This window comes from Nasonia vitripennis, chromosome 2, assembly GCF_009193385.2.
Source record: "Nasonia vitripennis strain AsymCx chromosome 2, Nvit_psr_1.1, whole genome shotgun sequence".
NCBI classification, from domain to species: Eukaryota; Metazoa; Arthropoda; class Insecta; order Hymenoptera; family Pteromalidae; genus Nasonia; species Nasonia vitripennis.
Genome location: NC_045758.1, coordinates 17,317,501 through 17,342,621, shown reverse-complemented (window position 1 = coordinate 17,342,621; position 25,121 = coordinate 17,317,501). Strand labels below are relative to the sequence as shown.

At 47.5% G+C, this 25,121-nt stretch overlaps 1 protein-coding gene across 5 annotated transcripts in view; it reads right to left on the bottom strand.

The window, feature by feature from the left end:
• LOC100115129 overlaps positions 1-25,121 on the bottom strand; it is a 213,927-nt gene that overhangs the window by 30,181 nt on the left and 158,625 nt on the right. For all 5 annotated transcript variants that reach the window (XM_031923721.1, XM_031923723.1, XM_031923719.1 and 2 more), the window contains 2 exons: positions 12,506-12,564; positions 217-284 (listed from right to left, as the gene is read on the bottom strand). In XM_031923721.1, coding sequence (XP_031779581.1) covers positions 217-284; positions 12,506-12,564 — 127 coding nt within the window. The remainder of the gene's footprint in view (positions 1-216; positions 285-12,505; positions 12,565-25,121) is intronic.

Genomic DNA, 25,121 nt, shown 5'->3' with positions numbered 1-25,121 from the left:
ACAAAGACTCGAAATAAAAAGGTATGCACTCTCTCGGACGTCGGAGACGGGTGCAGAGAGTGTATAAGAGTATATAACAGTGCCCGCGAATGCAAACACGCGCGAGTATACACAACGAGGCAGAGAATATAACGTACACACACACACACACACGCACACACATATATATATATATATATATATATATATATATATATATATATATATCGGACTCACCTGAAAGATCTGCTTGAGGGAGAAGAGAGCTCGTCGCAGCTCGCGGCCCTCGCTGTTCAGCAATTTTTCTGCAACAGACAAGCAACACGCAACCATTTATTATAATAATAGCGGCCAAGAGAGTCTTTCTCGTAGTCTCGTATATAGTCGAGGGCATTGTTAGCGCGGGGTCCAGACCAACTCGCCGTCTCCTTTTGTACACACACGTACATAACCTCGCGGTTCGGCCGCCCGCAATATCTCCTTATCGTATGGTGTGCTTTGCAGTCATACGGCGGGGCATTTTTCGCTTCGGGAAAGTGGCGCCTCTTTCGACACCGTTGCTGCTCAAGCTACGAGTATATTACGGGGTTCTGCACTTCCTTGTTTCTGGAAGATGCCTATGGGTTAGCATCTGTTGTATTTGCGGCAATTATCGGCCGGGTTTGCGGTACATGTGATATTATATTTTTCAGTAAAGAGGATGAAGGGGGAATTAACTAATTAATCCCTTTACTCGACGACTCGTTATAATAATATGGGCATAATACCGCTGGATGAGTTACGCAATACGAAGAATTTCAAAAGCACTTCTGCAGAACGTTAATCCTGATTTGATATTTATTATAGAATGTAAAGCGTACAACTTGTTCGAGCGCTGCGACTTCTCGAATGCGGATTAAGTAAAATGTAGCTACAAGATTCGCTGCGTTTACGTAAGAGAATAACTTCAGCTTAAAATAACTTAACCCGATAAAATAATATATTTACAAGCTCTCGGGCAGAAAATTCTTCAGCAGAGGTAACAGCGCCTTTTGCGCCGCAGCGAGAACTTCGAAGAGGGAGAAAAAGGGAAAATTTCATAATTCACGCGTTTACGACAATTCTTTCCCTTCGCACGCTGCAGGTCCCTTTTTCCGCAACCAGCGAGGCGAATACTCGCTCGTCGTCTCCATCAGCGGCCGGTAGACGGGTAATGCAGAGCTGAAAGTCGCCCTGCAAAAGAGGCGAAAATCGCTAATTACTAAGGGAAAGAACCGCGAAATATTCAAGCGTTCGCGCACATGTGTAGGCCAATTTAGCATCTCGGGGAAATTATATACGCTCAACTAGCTTTAAATACTAATCCGGCAAATGAACTGTTCAATATACGCTGTGCGCCGCGGGAAAAGCGTGTAATTAACCGAACGTTAATTGGTGGCAAAAACTCGCCTTCGTCGTCGTCGCGCCGCGCGAGTGCGAGAAAAAAATTCTACGGGCAGCCAGTGTTACAATATAACAGCAGCAGCAGCACAATGAAAGGGGGAAGCAGTCGAATAGCAGTAGCAGCTTCGCCGCGAGTCGAGTAGTCGTTAAATTGTAATTTCTTACGGGGTGTAAGTCTATACAGAGAGAGCGAGAGAGAGAGAGAGAACTTGGAGCCTGAGATTTTAATCAGCGTTTAAAAGGGTAAATTGAGATTCTCCGAGTCTGATTGTTTCGAAAAACTCGTTGGGTTTCTTCTCTATGCTTGTTTACATTGGGTTAGAGAGTTTTTGCGGCTGTAGGTTTATTACATACGAATGAGAGCTATAGTCGTGTATATCATACGGTTACGCTGAGAGGTATAAGGAGCGCACGAGGAAGTATCCAATTTTAGATAAAGATGAGACTTTATTTTGGAGAGCACTGGATTTTATTATGAAATCGATGTGTGAGGGAAAATCTCTTGTTTACTGCTTCAGGCGGATGTTGTAACTTTCGGATCCGCGCGTACAGTACTATGAATAACACAGTACACATGCGCAAGTGAAATCAATTTTCTGGAAAGCAGATGTCCGTTTTCCATTCGTCACTTTCAATTGATAAAAGTTACCGGAATCTCGAGTCCCAATTTTTCATACGTGACGCAACGCCTCGATTTTGCAGCGGAAAATACATTCAAAGACAGCCGGAAATACTTTGGTAACGCAGCGCGACGTGTGCAAGCGAAGGCGAGTCGATTAATGCGCGAACTCGGAACAACTGCGCGCGTAATTACGAAACAGTTATTAATTTCAGCTCGCTGGTGGAAAGGAGAATAGCTTTCGCCATTTTTCTCCTCCCCGCATGTTCAGCGTTTATTAACTTTTCTTTTCTCCAGATTTTTAATCGTTCGAGTAATTGTTATACGAGTTTATTTATGTTTTAAAATTTCTTCGCTGCGCAGTTTAATGCGACAGCCGCGTAATTCAATTTGCGTCGCTTAGCTCGCTTTTTTACTCTCACTTCAAGATATATTAGGCACACTTTATCAGGGCAGCACCTCATTATTCCGAAGAATCGATTTTTTCCCGATAAAGGCGCGGGCGCGCATGTTGACACGGCGCGTTCGTGCGCTTTTACAGCCTCTCCTCTTGGGTAATCGAGTTTCATTTGGCCGTTCACGCGCGCTCGCGCGCTGAATTGAATTTTTCTTCGCCGGAGTTTATATGCCGCGCGCGAAGCGTGCCCGGTTCATGGGTTAAGTGGACAAGCGTTGCGCGAAAAAGCGATAATAGATTGCAATGAACAAAGTTGATGGGCTTGAAAAGTTTGTGGAGCTGTGTTGTGCAGCTCTGACTGATGGCCGTTTGCCTGAGCCTTGAATTACACTCGATGTCGTGGAGTCAATATTTATAATAGTCATCTCGTGAAATCATTTGGTAGAGGTTAACATGCTGTAATTTTAAACGCGCGCAATGAATGTTTGGTAAATTTCCTGCTGATGCAAATTTTTAAAAACAGTATTCTGTCTATTCTGCACAGATTTGAAAAGATCGAAGAGGAAATTGAACTCAGTCATTAAGAGTCTATCTATAGGTGCATATGCCAAATTGAATGCAGGAAATTGAAAAAGTGGAAAGCAGTTCCTTTTTTCCTGATGCAAGTGATCTGTGGGTGAATATTATCAAAGGAATGCAACCCACTGATATTGGAATAGTTATTTCAACATTCTTTATCAAAATATATATTATGAATGGAATTCAAAATCTGATGAATTTCGTCTACTTAAAAATTATAAAGGTACAAAAAGAGAAGTTAATTTTGAGAATCAAAACTATATGTAATATTATAGCTTATTAAAGAATTGACAAACGTTTAACTATATATAGAAACCGTTTAAACGGAGTTTGATTCAACAACAGCAAAGACTCATTTCAGTGATGTATAAGCTGCGCTCGTCCAACAGAACAAACTTTTTAGCAAGAGCTTAAGGATCTCGAAGAAGGAAGTTGGCGCTGAGCATTCTCGGAAATAAAACGTGTAAAGGGTCATAGAGCATACCCGCTAACGCACACACGCGCTCAGCAGCAGTTTACAAAACGGTCGGCGCTACGCGCAGACTTTACGAGCCTACACTTAAATCCCAAACGCTGCCGCTGCTGCTGCTCGCTGCCGTTGCAGCCGCACGACGGAACGAAAGTGGGTTATGCTTCTTACGACGTTATTAAGTGGAGATTCTCGCGCGCGACTGCGACGATTACTTTCGCCGCTCGATTCATTTATGGACTTTCCTCCATCGGTGCGTGCACTCCTGCTGCTGGATATCATTATCGAGTGCGTCACTGCTACGACACGGACAGGCATTGGAACGTGAAAAATCGAAGGGGAGCATTGTTACGAACGGAGAGTAGACAGAGTTGATAGCGAAAAAAGTAGACGACGGGACTCGAACTCGCGGACCCGAGAGCCAGAGGCCTGTGCTCTAACCACTGAGCTAACGTCTACGATGCATCCGAAGTGCATGCATCGCAGTACGACTCAGCTGCTCGACTCTTATCGCTGACTTGTCTCGCTCCTCGCGTTGCAGACGTGTGCGTCTGTGATAGCATGGATGTCGCGCGCGATCGCAAAATCCTTTCACGAATTCGGGCAGAGATGCGCGCGAGCGCTATTAACCCCGGCGAAGAATACGCCGGAATTTCCAATTTTGCCTGCGAAAAATCCACGGGGAAATCGAGTGTGAGGCGCCGCTGCATGAGAATGAAACGGAGAGTGGATGTGTACGCGCGAGTCATTCCCACGCGATCCCTCATAATCGGAGAGCGATATCGGAGCCGAGAGAGAGAGAGAGAGAGAGAGAGAGAGAGAGAGAGAGAGAGAGAGAGAGAGCGTGTTTATGCATTGTGCGTCCGCTGCCGGATGGATGTAAATACACGAGGAAGTGAACTGACAGGACGATGAAAAATAGGGGCTACTGACTCGGCTTTTCCGAGATTCCACTGATTTACACCGGCGCGAGAGTCCCGGTCGGAAAGAAAAAAACATTCAATAGTGCGTATTAGAAACGCCGGCTTCGACATTACTCCACTGCATTTTCCCGAGTTTCGGAGAGGAACAATCGCTTCTCTCTGCGCTGTGGTCACGACGATGCTGCAACGTCCTCAAGGAGAGAGGAGAAAGCCGCGTGCGGGAATCAAGTGAACCAAAAAGTACAAAAGCTACTCTGCAAAAGGGAAAAGAAAGCGAAGAAGAGGCAGCGGGGTGGTAATTAGGAACCTCGCCGCGGGTCCTTACGAACGAGAGCGAAGGCTCGATCCCGAAAAAAAAAACACTTCTCCTCCTTCTTCTCTTATACCTTCGTCTTCTTTTTGCCATAGCGGTTCCGGCAGCCTTTCGGGATGACTTCGCACCCACGCGACCCGACAGCTCGTAAACAAGCGCGCGCTCGTATCGTAATTTTGGAGCCTTATTCTTTCGCGGCCTGATTGTGCTCGGGACCATATTCTCGCGCCGTGTGTAGGTATATTGGGAAGCCGAGAGATGACGATCCTTTGTCGGGGAGATATGGAGGGCACGGGCTTCATTAATATCTCCCGTTTGATGAGGCGTTATTCTTCGGCTGGCAGGTGCCCGGCCGATTTCTTTCTTTCGAGCGACGGAGAGAGCGACGAAATTTGGTCAGAGTCCGATCTCTCATAACGAAGATGCGCTGATTTTTTTATAGCCCAGTTTTTATGCCGCTGATGAATGCACGCGCGGATCCATTGTCGGAAGAAGTAGGATGCAAATTAGGCTTTTCCTGGAAGAGTTTCACAAATTACGCGTTGTATTCTTTTAGTACGGCGCTGCGTTCTTCGAGTATTTATGCGTTATTGCGCTTTGTGAAACGTTTACACGCGCGACTATACGGCAAACATTCAATTACATGAATATTTTATATAGACAGCTCGTGGATAAAATTCGATTCGAAAGAAATTGCGTCAAAGCCATCATGCGCTTATCGATGCGAAATATCTCGAATGCCGATGAGATTATAACTTGGGCTTCAACTCATTAAGTGCATGAATTGCATTATCAAGCATTAATTAGTCATAATTTTTCAGAAGCCCAACGCGCCAGTCCACAGTTTGCAGAATCCGATTCGCATTGGGAGATAAGCGAGCGTTTTACAACATCCGACTTTATTACTGATATTCCGATCGAATCTTTCGCCAGGCTTTTACGCTATGGGAGAGCGCTCGAGCAGCCTGAGCGATTATTTCAATTACCTGTTCGATATGCTCACTTACCGATGTTTACTGTAGCAGAAAGATACACTTATAGGCAAATTTTCTCGGACAATCTAGAGTAATCGCTTGTGCCCCTCAATTTTACGTGCATGTAAATGTGCATATCGTTTATCCCATATTTCAAGTAGGATTTCAACGCGTGACGAAACGCTCCTTCAAGCCGCTTTTCGCATTTGCAAATCGGTGTCCTACACAGGATTTCTTCGAAGATCGTAGACCATCCAAAAGAACGACAACTTCGCGGTGCGTCGCTCAAAAACGGTACACCTCGCTCGAATCCCCTCGAATAAACGCGCGTATGCACTCGGTAAAAAGTGCTCTCGATGAGAGAGCGAGAGAGAGAGAGAGAGAGAGAGAGAGAGAGAGAGAGAGAGAGCGCAGAAACGGTGACTCGCTCACATGTGCAGCACGCGCGTTCGCGTGACCATTAGTGGTCGCTGTGTGAGTGAGAGCGTATGACTGAAACGAGCTGCGTGCAACGGCGTGACAAATGAGTCGGCAGAATTTCCCAGTCTCCGAGAGAAATTTATCAATATTAGCCCCCGTGAAACAAAACCGCGACAGCTGATTTAGCATTCGCAGCGAACCGTTGCGCAAGCGCTCTTTTTCCGAGACGCGCGCGCGAGGATTAAGAAGTCACCACCGGTTTCCTCTCTGTCTCTCTTGGATTCTTTCGAGGGAAGCGGTCGCTGCGTCGTAAATCATGCGCCGCGCGTTTTTCCCGCGAATATGCTCGTCCAATATTGGCGGAGAGAGAGAGAGAGAGTCCGCAAAAACGAGCTCCAGCGCCGCGTCTTTTTGCGTTTTTTTTTTCCTCTCTCGGAGGTGGCTTTTGTATACCTGATTTTCACGTTATTGAAATTTATCACGGACGTGGGTTTATTATCGATTTTCGTCCTCTTTTTTTCTCCGCACGGTCTCGCCGGGAGAGAGTGATTAAGATTTTTTGCAGGTGCTCCTTACCCGGCAATCGGGAGGTTTATGGCAGTGTTTGCGTATTACTTTATCTCGGCTTTTATTCCTGAATATAAGGTACCGTAAGCTTATCGCCCGATGATAAAAATTACTGGCTCCTCGAAAGCAAATTTTGAATCGTCCCTTACTTTTTATTTTTATCCGACCATCTTCAGCTGCATTGAAAAGCAAGTCCGACCGAGGCTGGCATTGTACGCCTACAACGCGAGACGCGCGTGCGAGTAGATCTGATGCGCAGGCATCACGCGATACTATGATCGAATTTCGCTCTCAAGCATACACGCGGCCACTTAATCCAGTTTTCTCCTCGGCTGCGTAGCTGCGCTCGGCCGAGCACCGATAATTTCCTTCTGATATTGATAAATTTGTGTGTGCTTACGTGCACGTTATCGCGGCGCATTTGAATTGCGAGAAACGCCGGGCAGCTGATGGATCGATTTTTTAACTTTGCCTTTCGAAGAAAAGAACTTTTTCCGAAACATTTCATGATGATTTATACGACTGTATTACACGTAATTTACAAACTATTAAAATCCAACCATTCAGTCAGCGACTTTCCTGTTGTTAATCTTGATTTAACGACCGGCAGAAACCCGAAAACTTCCTTTCACCAGCCCTCACCAACGGGATGATATAACTTTAAAAAAAGTAAATAATAAAGCCAGAGGATTTAAGCATAAAGCCGAAAATATCGGTCACCATCCTGTAGTCCCTCCTCGTAAAAGGCAGAGCCAATCGAACGCAATATACGTCCTACGGCAGCAACCGTTGAATCCTCTAAATAATTTTTAATCGCCACCTGCACGGTCGTGGCATAAAAAGCTCCTCCCGTCGCGTCCAGTAATGATCTCACAAGCGCAAAGTCCCCGGCTGCAGACCACGATACCCGAGGCGATGCTGTCGAGCCCTGTTAATTGGCTGTAATCCGTAATTAAGCGCAGCATCCGCCGTCGCCAACGCCGAAAATCAGGTGCCGCGCGAAAGGGGAGAAAAAGAAGAACGAGCTGCAAAAGGAGGAAGAAGCGAGAGGAGGGAATAAGGCCGAGCGCGCGCGCTTTATAATCGGCCCGGAGGCCCGTCTGACGTTAACAGCGTTAAAATCTCCGCGTCATGCAAGTGGGTTATGCAATTTGACCATGAGAAACAAACCGGCGCGCCGGGCAATCTCTCTCGCGCGCGCGAGAGAGAAGAGAACCGATATTCACCTGCCGGCCGTATTCGTTCGTTGAACTCTTGTGCGCGGTGGTCGAAGAAGGAAGAGAAGGCCGGGGAAAGGGAGGCGACTGGAGGAGAGAGATGATCGAACGGAGGTCCGGGAGAGGACGTTCGAGCCCCTGGAAAAAAAACGACGGGGGACTGCACGATAAAGGGGCCCGGGGTCTGGGAACATGAAAGAGAAAGAGAGAGGGGGGAAGCGACTGATTCACGAAAATCGACTCGATCCTCCAGTTGTAAATTGGCTCTTTATTAAGCCAAACTGCGAGTGCTCAAAGAAGAAAGAATAACGCTGAATTTCGGATGCTCGTTTAATTAACACTTCAGTAGCCCCGGCGAGATTAAATTATAATTTTTATTCTTTTCAATAGCACTTTTTTCGTCGCGCTAATTACGAAATCGCGAGTGTGTCATCTTCCCAAGTCGACTGAAATATTTTTCAAGAGGTAGAAGTGGATTTTGAAAAATTTTCACCAGACTCTCGGAGCGTGTTGAATAGTCGAAAATAATTAAAAGCGCGCCGCAGCCGTCAGCATACACATCGCTGAAGCCCCCTCGAGAAAAGCTCGCAAAGAAGACCTCAAGCCCACTCAGCCTCGCGTTTTGCATATTTTAACGGTTCCCCTGCGTATACGTACATGGCAGTCAGTCGTCTCATCTCCTCGTCGAGACTGATGCTCTTACTCCTCTGGCACAGGAGGACAACTGTCGCTGCGGAAGCGACCCTGGCTACTGCGATACCGCGAAAAATCCCCGAGTGCAGCCAGCGCGCCACTTTACCGCACGCACGCAAATGGGACGCCGCAGCTACTCCATATACAGGCGGCCGGCGCTTTATGTTTTGCAGCGGATTTATGAGCTTCCTACTCCCTTCTTTCGCCGCTCGCGCAAGACGGGCCCGCGCGGTAGCGGAATACGTAAATTTATGGCGCGGAAGATTTTTGCGCGGAGGCGTTGCTATGGACACTAGTTGGCGGCGGAGCTTTTTTCGGCCGCTCCGGTACAGCTTGCCGCGCGGAATAGCCGGCTGTTTGCGGCGACGCGAGCGGCGCAAGCACGCTATTACTTTCCAGGGGCTTGTTATTGTTTTTCTTCGCGACCGGTTATATTCGCTTCGCGCGAGGTTCAGGGCGGGAATTTCAATTGCCTCGCTGCGCGTTGTGCAACGCGGAGTCGTAACACCCCCAATTTGTGGAAATGTACATAGCCTGTATAACGATAGGAGTTTGGTTTTAATTGTTAGCGATATTACACGCTATTACCGCACGACCGATGAACAGACGACGACAGAAGGGCAATTCAATCGGTGGATATTTTTTCAAACTCGCTCAATCGATCATGCACCGCCGAGCTCTTTCATGGTTGCTTTTCTTTCAATAGATCAGGCCGCGTGCGCTAACGTAAGTCAATTAGCCGGCGACCGGCGCGGTACTGGAACTTCATTAAGAGATCAATTGTTTTGCCGACTCGTTTGGTTTATGCATTCTACATTCTATGCGTCTGAATTATTGAAAGTTATTACGCGTCTTTTTAACTTCAGGATATCATATCCGTTAACTGCAAGTTTAAAATACAATATACCCAGACAAGTTTTCAACTTTTGTCTCCTACGTGAGATCGTTAAATACACAAATCCATAGAGTCGCGGCAAGTGGATCTCGATGTGTGTACCCAGAGCCCTCGGAGAAGACGCGAGCTGCACTGCGAGCGAGGGTTCTTTAACCCAGGCTCTCGTGGAATAAAGACGTTGGGACCGCGGCTGTATACCCTCCACTCGGTGTTTGTGCACACACGGTGCTTGCGGAAAAACGAACCGACTGTGTGTATATACGGAGGCCAAGCGGAAGGAATGGCCGTAAGAGAGATAGAGTCTCGGATTATCGACGCTTTTGAAGGATGATATTTCACCGTTGGATTGTATGCAGCAGCCTTTTTGCCCGCCGGCACAGGAAGCATTGAGATACGTATAGGATTGTGACGCGGGAAACCAATACACTTCGTTAAGACTAGTTTTTCGAACGCGAGTGCACCGAGTCTTCGAACGGAGAAAATCGTACGTATCAAATATATCAAATAATATCACGTAATGGAAATTACTAGCATCGTTGCAAGCATACGCAAGTTAAAAATCATAAATCCGAGGAAAACCCGAACGGTTTGCAGCCGAGCCGCATGCAACAATCGTTTTTCCCCTCCCGGTGTATAGCCCGCATGAAAATTCAACGTAAAAATCGAGCTCGGGTAATGGAAACATTAGGCACAAAGAGCGGCACGGACAGCTGAAAAACAATGGAATATACTGGCTCTCCAATCCAAACGGCACATGCATATGGCTCACGTGCTGCTGCTGCTACTGCTGTGGGCATTCGACACTGGTTAATCGCGGGCACGATTAGAATCGCGTCGCGGTGGCGCAGCCGCTTACATAACCGGCGACGACAACGGGAACTCCATAATGCTCTCGATCTCTCGGGCTCTTATCTCCGTACCGTTTCTCTCTTTCTCCCAGTTTTTCTAGCCTGAGAAGAAAGAAGGAGATCCGAGTTCCTTCCCTTTGTCCGGCGCAGCGTCTCTTTGGACCACCGAGAGAGTAACGTCTAGCTTGGACGGAAGAATTTCTTCTCAGCACCGGAGTGGGCACAAATGTTTGCGCACCTCGTGACGCGAGCGAATCGGTTACGATTACAAAAGGCGAGCGTAGAAAGTCCCGATGCTTGCTTCGAAGTTGTACGACTTCCCTTGCAGCGAGATAAGGACTGCATGCGTTTTATTAAACATCGGAATAACGAAGATAAGTCGAGCAAATACGTTACCAGCTCGCGCGGACGAAAGTTCCTGCGCGATTAAGTAATAATAAGCAAAAGGCGCATCCTGCTTCCGTCAACGCTGCTTTTACACATATCATCTAATTATGTCAGCGAAACACGTTTGGCTAATTAGCTCATTCTGTATGAGCCTCATTTTAAGCGCGCGCGTGGGCTATGCGCTGCAAGTAAGCCAGTGAAATACTTCCCAAAGTCTCTCGGCGGCGCGAAAGCTGCACCTACAATGGGGATGCAAACAAAGTTTCTTCCCATAAAATTACAATTAAGTAATCGTATATAACCGGAGATTTAAGACTCCGTCTCTTGAATACGCAAGTGCGCGGCGCGAAGACAAACAGCCCGCTCTTCCCGTTGATGGGATTTCTGTTGGATTAGCTGCCGCGGTCATTCATTAATTTAGCGGTTCGGTTTGCCCGGTAATTACGTGACTCGGTGCAGCAGCGCAGATTGAATTATTCGGAACGGAAAAAGTCCCTTTCGAGCTCCAAAAAGAGGACGCAGTCGTCGCGGAGGAGCAAATAAATTACCCGATCGCGCGCGGCTCGAGATGTCGACGGTCGGGTCACCTGCACCCGACCACCGGCAGTAGGCAACCGGTCACGCTGTCAGGCACTCGCGCGCGAGCGGCAACGCTCCAGAGCCGGTTAATCGACCGATCGAGTTTACATCAAGGCTTCTACAGAGAGCGAAGCGGCGGCGTAAACGAGCCACCGACGATCCACTCTGCCGAGCTGTAAATTCGCTGGAGCTCGTATCTCTCTCTCTCTCTCTCTCTCTCTCTCTCTCTCTCTCTATCTCTCTCCTCTCTCTCCCGGCACAGCCGCCGCGCAGCGCGAAATTGCCGGAAACAGCTGATAAAATATAGGTGGAGCTGGTCGCGCGCGAGGGTTGACGTAGGGTTTGGAAGGTTATGGCAGCTTTATTAGAGGCGGCTTGCGGATTATACGTGGGATCGGGGCCAGGTGCAGCGCTGGGCCCGAGGGGAACTACACACGCGTGTCGTTTTACGAAGACGCGCCGATAAGGGTTGCAGTGTGCGTAAACACGTCTCGCTACTTTATGAGTACGTGTTTATGCAAATGCATTACGAAAAATAGCGTAATAAGCTATTTAGCCTGCCTATAAAAGCGGAATAAAACTAAGAAATCCTTAGTGGAGCAATATGAAAAGCAGACGCTCCCAAGCATTCCCATACACGGCGACCTTGCACTTGGCATCACACCGCACAGAAACAAAACAGCCAGACTACGTATAGCGCTCCCAATATAAATCTCTCGTTTCCCCACAACAAACCTGTCCGTGAATTCGCACACACACGATCCTGCCTACCCGTTCTCGCACTTTTCTCAACGAAGTCATACAGCAAAGCGTTCTCCGCATAATATATAATAGCATGTCCCACGCGCGCGAGAAAGCGCTAATTCACGCGCGCGGCGCGCATAGAAAAACCGAACGCGCCGGCAACACCTCTAATTACATCGAGATCAGCCGGTACACGCCTAAAAAAGAAGCCACCATTAGCGCGGCTACCTGGCTGCATTTGTGACCCCCTTAGCGCGCGCTCTCGGGCGACAATGCGCTTGTATACGTATGTACTCGGCGAATTGTATGCCTTCTTCCCATGAGAGCATCATTTGCACACAGAATGCCGCCGCCGCCGCAGGGGCCTATCGCGATCCTGCGCGATATAATGCCATGTAGAGAAGGCTCTCATATGTCCTGTCGAGTGCAAAGTGGGCCTTACGCTCAACTGGTACTACAATATATACACAAGACACTCACCTATGATGGTGTGAACTCGCACGGAGAGCTGGGTCCTGAGAACGATGGAGTTCTTTCGGCTGGAACAAAAAGAAGAGGATGAAACGTTAGCGCACCTACATAGATATTATAATGTGCATACGCGCGCGCGTGTGTTGTCGCTGCGCGAGCATTCGTTCGTTCGTATACATTTGTTTGTTTACGCGAATACGAGGGCAAACCCTATACTGGCGCCCTGTTATATATTTGTGCGCGTGTAACAGAGAACTGGAGCACCGTTATAGCTCTGCGTTATACGCACGAGGTTTATCGTACATCATGCGGGTCTCTAGCTCCGTCGGAGCCGCTGTCACGGTATTAATAATGATTTTTTTTTCCAGATGCTCTTGTCTACTCGTCTTTTTCGCGGTGTCTCGTTAACGGGGAGCGGCGCTCATGGTTTATTAAGGACTTTAATAATGGGCAAGGGGATTATGCGAAAGCTTTTTATGCTGATGTGCGGGAGAGAAAAGAAGCACAAGCTTGCTGGTCGTTATTAGATGTGATTCTTTTACTCTAATGGTAGTTGGAATTCGGTTCGCTTTGAAGGTATCGTTGTTGCCAGTTTAAAGGGTCCAACGAAATGGCATAGTCATTAAGCCACCTCCAAGATTTTGCCTTCTTCCTAAGAAAGCCTAGTAATAGTAATTTGTGTCAAAACATTTAGGAAGTGTGTTTTGATGCATTTTTAGTCGAATTTTTTTTGTTTTTTTTTGTTTTGTACGGACGTGCACCGATAACTACTGAAAACTGCATCGCTTGGGTTTCAGTTTGACAATTGTAGCTATGCCAGAGAAAGAGAGGGATAGTGAATTATAATTGATTATGTATATGTAATTGATTAGAAATAATTTTATCTATCAAACGAAAAAGGACAAAAACTTTATAGAATTATATATATATATATATATATATATATATATATATGTGTGAAGTAAAAACAATTAAGGAAGCTACGTGCCTGAATGAAATTTGTATGCAACACATTTTGACGTTAACCTCATACTCATATATTTTTTATTTTTATGTATTATGGATTATGTGCTTGGTTTTGGCTTTTCGCTTGCTTTGCTGCTCATTAAAACTTTTAGGGCTTCCGTATTTCGCCGCTAGGGATGCCACTTCAACTTGGAAAGAAGAATGGAAAAATTGCAATTTCATAGTTGCAAGAGATATTTTGTAATTTTCAATGACATTTTTGTTGGAATACGCCGAAAATGTCTACACTTTATGCACGCAAACGCACAAGTACAGACACGCACATACAACTACAGACTACAGCGTATAGAGGCCCAAGCAGAGACGGTCCACTACCTGGCCTTTATTGCACCCCCGCCGGACTTAAGCCCCCCAGCGCAGCAGCGCGTCAGTTCCAGTACGGACACGACCAGAGCAACACACCGAGCAGAGCATTCAATCATACATACAGTTATTCTAAATATTCAGTTATTCAGTCTTGTACATCTTTTTAATCATTGTTAAATAAATAAAGTATCCTTATATTTGTCACATACTTCACGCATATTCCTGATATTCCAACAATTTTAAAATGAGAATCACCTAGTATTTAAACGACGCAATTCAGATGCGTTTATACCTCCCTCGATTAATTTCCTAAAAATCATCGTCAAATCTCGAAACTGATGAAGAAATGACTCCCACCCCAGATCGAGAGTGTTTTTCTTCTTTCGATAGCAAGCAGTAATAACCGCTAAGGTTGACTTCCCAAACAATCTCCCGCAGTCCCCAGTCTTCCTCTCCACCTCCGCACACGAAACCCCGGAACTGAACTTGTCAGCCTTTCGCAGTGCACGCGATCAATCGACACGTTCCTCCCTTTCCCTCTCCCTCACTTCGAAACACTTAATTAAGCAATTACACAAGACTGCGCGAGCGCACAGCTCGTCGAATGCTATTAATTTGCCATTGTAATTAATTACCCATACACTACCCCCCTGCGCACAGACAGTACAGTCTCTCTCTCCTCTCCTCTCTCTCTCTCTCTCTCTCTCTCTCTCTCTCTCTCTCTCTCCTCCATCTCTCGTTTGCGGTGACGGTCACTGGGCCAACGGGATATGCGCGCGCGCGCGAGCTGAACTATTATACGCGGCGGCGCATCGCATCGCCTCAGCTCTACTCCATAAATATGTAGGAGCGAGCTGAGGCCCCCTCGAGCTATGGGGGAACTCGGCGTGAGAACGCGCGAGAAGGAGGCGCGCACTGCATGTTCTGTACGTGTGTGTGTGCGCGTTATTCGGAAAAATGGCAAGAGGGCAAGCGCTTTCTTGAATATTGCATTTCAGAAGAAAGCCCACGCGCTCAGGATATCATAAGGCGAATTATGCGCGAGCTGCTCCGCGCCGCTGCGCACTGCATCAGCGAGTCCGCCGATTATTATTATTCGTTGCAGTACAGGCCGGGATACGTGTGGGATTTTAGTTTTTCTTCGGCTTCCATCGCGCTGTCTGCACTCGCGAATATACCTCGAATTTCAATTTTACAATCACCCGACACTTTGGCGTGGGCGGTAAATTATTTTCTCGACTTTTTCTATACCATGTATACTTAACTGCAGCGGCAGCAGCAGTGCTTTGTACAACCCGGTACTCGCGCGCGACTAACATTTCCAATAAGAAAAAAAAATATTTATATCCGAGATGCACGAGATAGAGGAGCGCGCGAGATGCATCGTTAGATCTCGCGCGGCCGAACAAACAACGCGCCGACAAATTGGGTCGGCTGGGGAGCGCAAGGAAAACGTACGTTACTTTTCAGCTCCCGCTGCTACTTACTTTTGAGGATAAGATCACGGAATTGCGCCAGTCACCGGGAAATTTCGCGAGCCGCGCCAGGAGGAAAACAATGGACAGCGCATGCGAGCGGCATTTTTAGCGTCAATCAAAGTCATACGCCGCAGCGCCGATATAAATTTCCCGTCGATTCTCATCGTTAGAGAGCCTCCCGCGCCGCGACTGGTAAGAAAAACAGCGGTATTGTGCGGCTGCTGCTGTATTTCGCGTGTAAAATTTGCCGCCGCGCGATAAGGTATATAATACATGTACAGAGGATGTGTGTGCCGCGCCCCGTGTCTTTTATGAAGTGACTAACGCAATCGCGCGCCCGGTCGCTCCGGCGCCGTCGTCGTCGCGAAACACGTTTTTCATGTTTCACTCTGTGCGCGGTGCCCTTTGTGCTCGACGAAATCATTTTATAATGCATTCATTTGACAAGCCTCTAGAGGTGTATGATTAATTTTGTCTGCTGTTTCGGAAATCGATATAGAGTTATCTTAAAAAACTTACTCGTTTTGGTAATTCAGAAAAGCGCAGTTTCTAGTTTTGTTCGAAAATCGAAGCTTATTTGCATAAAAATAGGTCAATTACTTCGGTTACCGGTACAGCTAGTGGTCAACGCGATAACGACCGGCATAACTCAGCTCGAATGCAGCGCCATTAAAAAAGCTGTCGTTATACTTCCCCGCTCGATAATTCTAGCAAGTACGATATAATTCACGATCACCGGCCGAAAAAAATAAATCCTCTCGTTTAATGAGCTTCGATCGCAGCCGGCGCAGCGAGAAAGAGAACGGGCGCGCGACAGAGCAGGGCGGATCGAGTTTCAATCGGGACACTCTCGCACCCCGCGCGAAACAAGGCTTCCGACAGGTATATCGCGCAACAGTCAATAAATACACACAGCCCCACCCTCTGAGCCGGGAGACACACACAAGAGCGCCGCTATAACGCAATCTCGCTCTCGCTTGTCGCCTCGAACAACTCTCGACCAATTGGTTATCTCTACTGCGGCACACCAAGCGCGCCTATACTCCGTGCTACATATAGCTACGACTCGCGTGAAAAATAAGCTGCGAGAGAGTCACTCGTATCTGGCGAACACATACATGCGACGTAGTGTAGACACAAGTCGCCGCGCGACGACAGAGCGCAGCGCCTGCAGTTCGATCTTCCGCGACAAAGAGCTCTCAGACATGTATCTGGGTGAGTATGAGTTTGCTCTCTCGCCCGCGCACACAGAGACACCTATCCGTGGCTGGGGAGCACGTGTGCAGCCGTGCAGTCGCGGGTTCAAGTGCGCGGCGGAAAGCCTCAGCTGTGTGTGAACCTTCCCACGAGGCGGCCGTGGCGGCGGCGGCCTGAGAATCCGCGCGAGCAGAAGTTGCGCGAGGACAATGGATTTGAGAAAAAAGGAGAGGAGAGAAGAGAAGAAGAAGAAGAAGAAGAAGAAGAAGCGAATCGTGGACAGAGCGCGTGGGAGGGAGAGGGAGTCGTGGAGGAGGACAAGAGCAGACGGACCGAGACGGCGGGCGGATGGAGCGAGACCGCGCGCGACGAGGGAAGGTGAAGTTCGAGAGTGGAGTGAAGAGGCTTTTGAAAATTCAGCCAAAGACGGCCAGCGCGCGTTTGTTCGGAGAGAGGTTTTTATTTGCCCTTGCGCAAATAAAATTGAGAGATTCGAAAAAGCCCTCCCGGCGGGCTTTTAACTGCAGCCGATGTAAAAGTATGACGTCGTACGCGTGATATCTCCGTAGAACCGCTAACGACGTTAGCAGCAGCATACTTACAGCCATTTTCGCGTGCACCAGCGAGCCCGAGAGAAGAATCCGAGAGGAGCGACTGGAACAGCGCGCAAGGTGCGGGAGAGGGAGAGAAAAAAGAGCGACGCGTGTTAATAATGTTTCCGCTCGTAAATGAAAGAACCGAGGATGCGCGCGAGGGTGGGTAGGGAAGCCCCGGCGGGATTCTTGGCTCGGCTGGAATTTTACGAGTCGCGTTGTTACACTGCAGCTCTCGCGTCGTGTAGTATTAAGAGAAAAGGAGAAGTGGGTCCCGCGCGCGTGAGTTCTGCACTTTCCGTCGTACAGGGTGTGTTTACCCACCGTGTTTTTTCTTCCACCGCCGTCGGTTCGGTGACCGTTTTCGTGAATGGGAGTGAATGGAGCGCGGCGAATTTACGGGCTGTCGGAAGCTGCGTTGATTTTAGCTCTCTGCGGCTCTGCTGGCGCTTTGAATATTCATGATTTAGCGGCTCTGCTGCGGTGCGGCCGAGAGTGAATTTATGTGTGATTCGCGGAGAGCTCGAGCGAAAAGTTTCGAGTGCGCTTCTGCATTTTCGGAAATTATTTTTTTTTTTCCCCGCGGAGCCAACCGCCGAATGTTTGGCGGAGCGCTTTATCGCGTTTTCGCCGTTAATTCGTACACCATGCGGCGATTCGTAACGAGCGCAGCGATGAGTTTAATTCGAAAACCGCGTTGAAATCGTAATGTTCGCTGTTTTTTAAAAGCCCTGCACGATGAAATACCGCGTGTGAGTACACAAAGTCCGAGTCTGAGTAACGACTGAAACTTTGCGCTCGAATCGCTGATACATAACGCAGAGGTAGAGAGAGGATCCCTGCAGAAACTCCGCTCGTCCCCACACGCTGCGCAGCAGCAGCCGGTGAATGTCGGCAGCTGCAGAAGGAGGAAGGAGCGGCTCGCCGCTTCCGTAAGAAGCTTGCGTCTGTGTATACACGTTTGCGCGCGCAGGATAAATTCCGCCGATCGTGTAAATAAAAAGTCGCCACGAGCACGCCTGCAGCCGTAAGTATAGCCGCGGGCGGCCAAGTTCAATGCCGACGCGCGAGCGCGAATGTGATTCAAGAGACTACCCTCTCCGTTCATTCAGTCCGGGGGGATATATAGTACGGGCTTCTCCGAGTCCGCGGGAGCCGAGGCATAACTTGCCCTTTTACAGCGATGAGAAAGAGAGAGAAAGATGCTTTGGGATATTGTTTTTTGTTTGGCGATTCAGTCTGATTCCGGGTATAGGTGTGTGGTTATATGCTACTAGCGCTGCGAATTCTTTCCCGGTGATACGGATCGCCTGTGTGCGATTCCGAGAGAGAGGATAACACGCGATGGCGTGACAATTTCGCGATGAATGAATGAAGTCGCTCTGTACACGTAACCAAGGTTTAAAATTAGAGCGCGCGCGCTGTATTCGGGGTATTCGGATCAGCTGCGCGCGAAAATAATTCCGCTCGCCACCCGCGAAACGGCCGAGCGAGAACAACAACAGGCTGCGTTAAAAATATACTTTCCCTTCCTACGTTTATATAGTCAGCTCAGAATGCAGCTTATATAATCGTAAAAAAGACTGGAGCAAAGACTTGATTGACAATAACTCCGCGACGCGGTGTGCCGTCAATACAGTCTCGCGAGCGCGGTTCAAACGCGAACGAGGGGAGAGAGAGCGAAAGCGCGCCGGAGCCTATTTCCGACGGATCGCCCGAAAATAAAGCTGTATATCACATTTCAAAGAGCCGCGTAAAACCGGAGACACTGGCTCGGGTTCACGCTCTCGCCAAAGACGCGAGAGAGAGAGAGAGAGAGAGAGAGAGAGAGAGAGAGAGAGAGAGAGAGAGAGAGAGAGAGAGAGAGAGAGAGAGAGAGCTTTCAGACAGCTCCGTGCAGAGGAAAATGTTTTCTACCAAGTCTGAGGAGCCCGCAGTGTCTGGGAAAATCGCACTCGTTGACCCCAGGGAAGTGGAGATGTAAAACGGAACGATTTAGAGAACGATGGCCGGGTTTCATTGCATTGACTTGAAACTAAAGCGCAGCTTTGATGAAAAAGTTTTTACTTGACAATGAGCTTACCATATTTCCTGAAACTTTTTAGTTTTACTGTTATTTCTCGAAACTAAAAAAAAAGGACAAAGTCACGCTGTCTACTATACAGTGCACTAATTTGTCTCTATATATTTTACCATACACTATAAAATCCTATGTTTAAACAATAGCGATAAAAATCACTTTGCTAAAGTCGTCTAAATGTACTGTTTTCAAAGCACATATAAGAGACTTCTAAAGAGAAAAACTTTCAAAAGAAACCTTCAAGGGCTAAGAACACAAAGTAATTCTCAAAGGTTGAATTTACACAAACGTCAGAAAAAAGCGAATGGAAGCCGAAGTCTTCTTCTCGGTAGGTTTTTTCGGCTGTTTACATTAGCGCGTAAAATCGCTAACATGTGTGTTTTCAACTGCCGCTCAGTAGAATAAAGCCAGATATTCCAAGCTAAATTTAAAAACTTTTTATAGTTCATCCGATTAAATTCGTATGTGTATACACTCGACTCGAAGAGCTTATCTCTGACTTTGATCAAAGTAAGTATAACAACTGCAAAATCAAATGTAGTTCTCAAGGAGCTTCTTGCTAAGCACCAAAATAATAGTGTTTATGCTTTAATTATATCGCCGTGAAGACAGAGTCATTATTAAAATTCGTATGCAAAGCAGGATTTATTATCAAAAGTATGATGACCCAAAATACCCAGACTCTCGCAGACGAATTAGTGCAAAGAAAAGTTCTGTATGCCTTGTGCGAAAGCCTCTAATTTGGTCGGAATACCGGGTTGATCCCTTCCCCGGGCATTTGGTTTATTTATTTTTATTGGATATTTAAAGTAACAATATTATTTGCTCCCTGTGTATGCCAACAATAACGACTTCAGACGGAAAAAAAATAACCCTACCACGGTCGGAATTCCATTATATCATCTTCGGAAATCCTCCCCCGCAATATTATTTTCTCCATCCGAGGCAAAAAGTGTCTCTCACCGCAGCGGAACAGAAAAAGGCGTACACCAAAGTCCGTCGTTGAGCCCCTTGCTGAACTGGAAGCAGCGACGGATATTATTGTCACGTACGCGGTTTGCCGCTGGACAGTTCGGGCAGCAGGTCTTCGTCGCGAGATATTACACGTGCGGCAACTATACTGATCTTTTTGGCACAGCTTATATATTTCTCTGACCCCAGAGCTTTTGGTTTTCCCGAGGTCTGTTTAGGCTTTTTACGTCTGTGAGCAAGTGCCGGCGGCTTATGTTTTTCGAGGAAAAGGCGGAGACAACTGTTTTCCGAAGCAAGATACGAGCCAATGTTTTTTTGGGACAAGACTTACTGCAGTCGCAACAACGGAAGCGGTGTTTCTGTATAACTTTCATGTACGACGGGTATTGTGTAAAAAAATTTTACGTCTATATTAATGAAAGACGTATTACACTTTGCCACAGTAATAAACGGTACATCCCAACGAACACGGAGCACGGAGGAGAGAGAAAATCGTATTCACGCCAAATAAAAAACTATGCACCGTTTAAAAACGTTGCACCGGCATTACGGAATCGTTAAATATCGTTCAAGATAAAGCAATCGGAGTCATTAATCACGCGTCGTTTGAATTCGTATGTATATGGTCTTACATTCGAAAATTCCCATCAACCACAGGAACCAGTCAATTCTATAAAGCCCAAAGCATCCACAGCGTGGCTAAATAATTAATGCGCAAACATTCCGTGCATCCATCGGAAATCGTCCCTCACCTCGAACAGTAAATTTTCAATCTCAAGCAACAACGTCTTTCTTGAACACACAGCACCAGCGGCGAAGTAAGTATAGCAGAAGCAAAGACCCAGGCATTTTCTCTCGAAATTGCCAATCGGCATGAGCGCTGCACTACGAGGTATATATACAGCTGGAGGCGGCGGCAGGCCGCAGGCGATATGCCGCGATAAATCTCCGCGCGGAAAATAAAAAGCAATGAGTGGCGGCGCTCGGCTAAATTGGATGTACACGCGAGCGACGTGGAAAACTCGACGGGAATTTTCGCCGTGTCCTGCGCGAGCGCGCGGTGACTTTGAGCAATTTCGCGCCGCCGCTGCGAGCGATGCAGCGGAGGTTACAACACACGTGGATATAGCGAGGGAGGAGAGGTCAAGGCTCGTAGGATAAGCTGCAGGAAATAGTATTTTGCCGGGTTATCGATTCGAGCCCTTGCTGTGTGTGCGCGCGCGCGGATAATTGTTACGGGCGACGCCGATGACAACTTTGTATTACCGCACCGAGCGAAATTGAATTTTCGTCGTCGGGACGTGTGTTATTGTTCGAGGCGGTGATCATCAATCCTGTATAATAAGGAATCGATCGCGGCGAGCAAATGTCTACCCTCGGCCAATAGATGGCTAACGTCGCACTGGCAACAGATCGATCCGCCACTTTTAGAAAAAAATGGAATTTTTATCAAAGGACGATGTAATCCCCCGTACCGTTGCCTCTCAGAGCCCAGAGAATAACGGCTCACATATAGCGCTCCGAAACTTATATGTGCATGAATAAGCGTGAAATGCACCGCGAGGTAAAAGAGGAGTCAGAAGAGAGGGGCGATATGGCGGAAATAGTGAAAGTAATCAAGAAAGAACGAGCGCGAGAGGGAGAGGGAGATGAGCAGAGTGCGGAGATAAAAAGAATGATTTATCGCTACCTTGCCCCTTTGGAGCACAATGCGTTTTAACGCCGCACAAAAAGCGATTGAGGAGCTGCCGTGGATGCTCCAGGTGCAGCAGGTTTTTTCGAAATTTTTATTCTCGCATACTCGTATATACCAGCGTCGTTAAAAACGCCGGCCTTGAAGAGCCCGAGTCTTTTGAAAAATGAGACGCGCCTCTTTTATTTATTATACACTGCTATGCGTCTGTATAATATAATATTTGCTTCGCAATTTACTTCTACCGCGAACTTTCGAGTCCACGAATCGCGGGGGAAGAGTAGAAAATTTGAATCCCGGCTGGTGCACTGTGGAGCCCCCGAAACCACAATAACACACTCCCCGTATACGAGGAAGCCAGCGACGGAGGGGAGCATTCGCTGGAACAGACTCGTGCTTTACGGTCGCGCGGACGACACAAAGCAAATGAGGCTTACTTCTGCTGACGGCCGCCGAGAAGCCGAGAGCTCGAAAAGCCCCGGTACGAGATGACCGCAAGCCAGCGCTACGAGTCCCAGGAAGCGAGAGCGCGTATCTCATAAAAATCACAATTGCGTCGACGCCTCGCGAGATATATAATGCTCTCCTCGAGTAAGATAAACGATCGCGGGAGCGACTCGCGCCGCTGCGGATGTTGACCCGCGATGGCCCGTGGCTGTTGCGGTTCACGAGCCGAAACGTACAACGCCGGGGACGCGGAAGCATTTGACGAATCATCCGGCGGCTGCACCACACTGTAAGTGTGCGCGAGGATGACTACGAATTTGTTCCTTAATGCGCGGGTACTACTAGATGAGAATTGGGCGAGGTATATCTCGCCGTCCGATTTGTTCACAGGCGTCACAATGTTTAGTATGTACGATGAAGAATTTCCTCTGACGTAATCCGGGCGCGATCGGCCCGTGGGTCTGGCAAAAACAGCCGTCCACGTGCATCACTTGACGCGCGCAGTCTAATTACGATAACTGGACTGCAGCGATCCCGGAGCGAAGAAGCGTCCCAGCGAAAAAAGAAGCCCTGCTGAAATTAATCGACGACCGCGGCCGTCGATCGGGCGCCCCACAGATGGATCTCCGACGGTGAAAGAAAGCAAAACCGCATTACGATCTCGGGAGAAGGAAACAGCGCACGCGATCGTCGAAAAATCGACCAATCGCGTGCCCATCGATCGTCCGCGCCGCGTATATAACAAACGATTGCGCTCGCAGCTGCGGACTGTCGCGCACTGCGAGCATCCTCTAGCATATGTCTCGAGAGGTCAAGCACCTCTCTCTCTCTCTCTCTCTCTCTCTCTCTCGCTCTCCTCCCCCGTCGGCCGTAAATCACCGGGGAGTTAACCCCCCTAATTGGCGGCGGCGAGTATTTAAATGGCGAGCGCGCGCGAATGCGGACACGCGGAGAGAGAGAGAGAGAGAGAGAGAGAGAGAGAGAGAGAGAGAGAGAGAGAGAGAGCGCGGACTGGAACTATCGAGGATTCCGAAAATTCCTCGATCCTGTGGCCCACATATCGAGCGCGGCGCATAGCCCTCCGGTCCACTTGCGGCGACAGCGCGCGCCGCCGATCGCCAGATGCGGGATAAAGCTTCCGCGCCGGCTCGGCTCTGATGCAGCCGAGCTATCTGCCATGCCTCGATAGAGCCTAATGGGAAAAGCTCGTAATGAGGCGTTTTCAAGCTTGTTTACGGCGGTTTCGAAGCTCGCGGAAGTGCGATGCGGCTCTTCTGCGCTAACTCGAGCTATCGGACAGCGCACCGGACATTTATAGAATCCGTGTCGATTTGATCAGTCTTTTTGCGGATAACGGTAGCTCTCGCGTCTGGAAGAATAAAACTGTTACGTCTCCAATCGAAGGGTATAACACGCAAGCGTGCATCGATGAGTATCGTAGATAAACGAAATCACATGCAGAGAAGACGGGATCGTAATTTATCATTCTGACATCCTGCGAGTGCGGCAATCGACACCTATCTCGGCATTCCCGACAATTTTACGAGGCTCTTAACAGGCAAACAAACTCGCGATCTATTATACAACAATGGCTCTGCTGAGAGACACCTACCGACATCCATTAAGGGGTCAAGCCTGGGTTAAATCCTGCAAAAAAACAAAAAGATATTCTTCTTACCAAAAAATTTTTGATTTGATGTAATTTGAAAAAAAAAAAAAATTCTATTGAAAATATATAAAATATACACCATTTTTATAAAAAAAACATGTATATACCTTGTAAAATCATTGACCAAAATTCATGACATTCCACTATATAAATAAGTGTTTCCAGTCACTTGCCACGGCTTTTTGAAAGATCCGGACCGTCTTCTTTACTCTATCCGGGTTTAAAATGTACCTTAAACATGCCCCCTCGGACAAATTTTGTTATCTAAAAAATATCAATTAAACATTGCTAGCAACAAAATTTGTTGCTAACTATATTTAATTCATATTTTTTAGAAATGTCTCTCGATCGGTCCGAGGGGGCATGTTTAAGGTACATTTTAAGCCCGGATAGAGTAAAGAAGACGGTCCGGATCTGAAATGTCATGAATTTTGGTCAATGATTTTACAAGGTATATACATGTTTTTTTTTCGATAAAAATGGTGTATATTTTATATATTTTCAATAGAATTTTTTTTTTCAAATTACATCAAATCAAAAATTTTTTGGTAAGAAGAATATCTTTTTGTTTTTTTGTAGGATTTAACCCAGGCTTGACCCCTTAACTCAGTACGCTGAAAAAAGCAGCAATTGTAAAGCTTTTCAATAACGCGCCGATTCGTTTCTCTCACCGAAGCACTATACAGGCTCTCGATCTCTCGACAATTCTATTCCTTTGTGCGCGCGAGCTGAACACGCTGAAAGTCGCACGCGCCATTATTTTACAGACGTGTACGCGATCCATTTCTAATTAAATGTCCCGCCGCCGCCATGTTCCTACACAAAAGGACTCCATTAGCAGTGGACGCGATTTTTTCGACGCTATATACCCCCGCGATGTTTTATCGGCTACGCGATATCGTAACGAATCCTTATTGTGTACGTCGCAAGCCTAACGCTGCAATAAACGTCGCACACTTTTCGTATGCTTATTATATTAGGAACACAGACTCGTGACGGCCAAACGTTACATTCAGCTTTGATTCGTTTTGAGATTTCGAGCCTTGACGCGGGCGTATCTTCGTTTCTCTTTCTCCCCGCAGCGATGCACACAACCGTTATGTCATTTTTTTGTACGAGCCACTGACACGTGCGCGCGCTTGCTCAATGGAGAATAAGTTACGT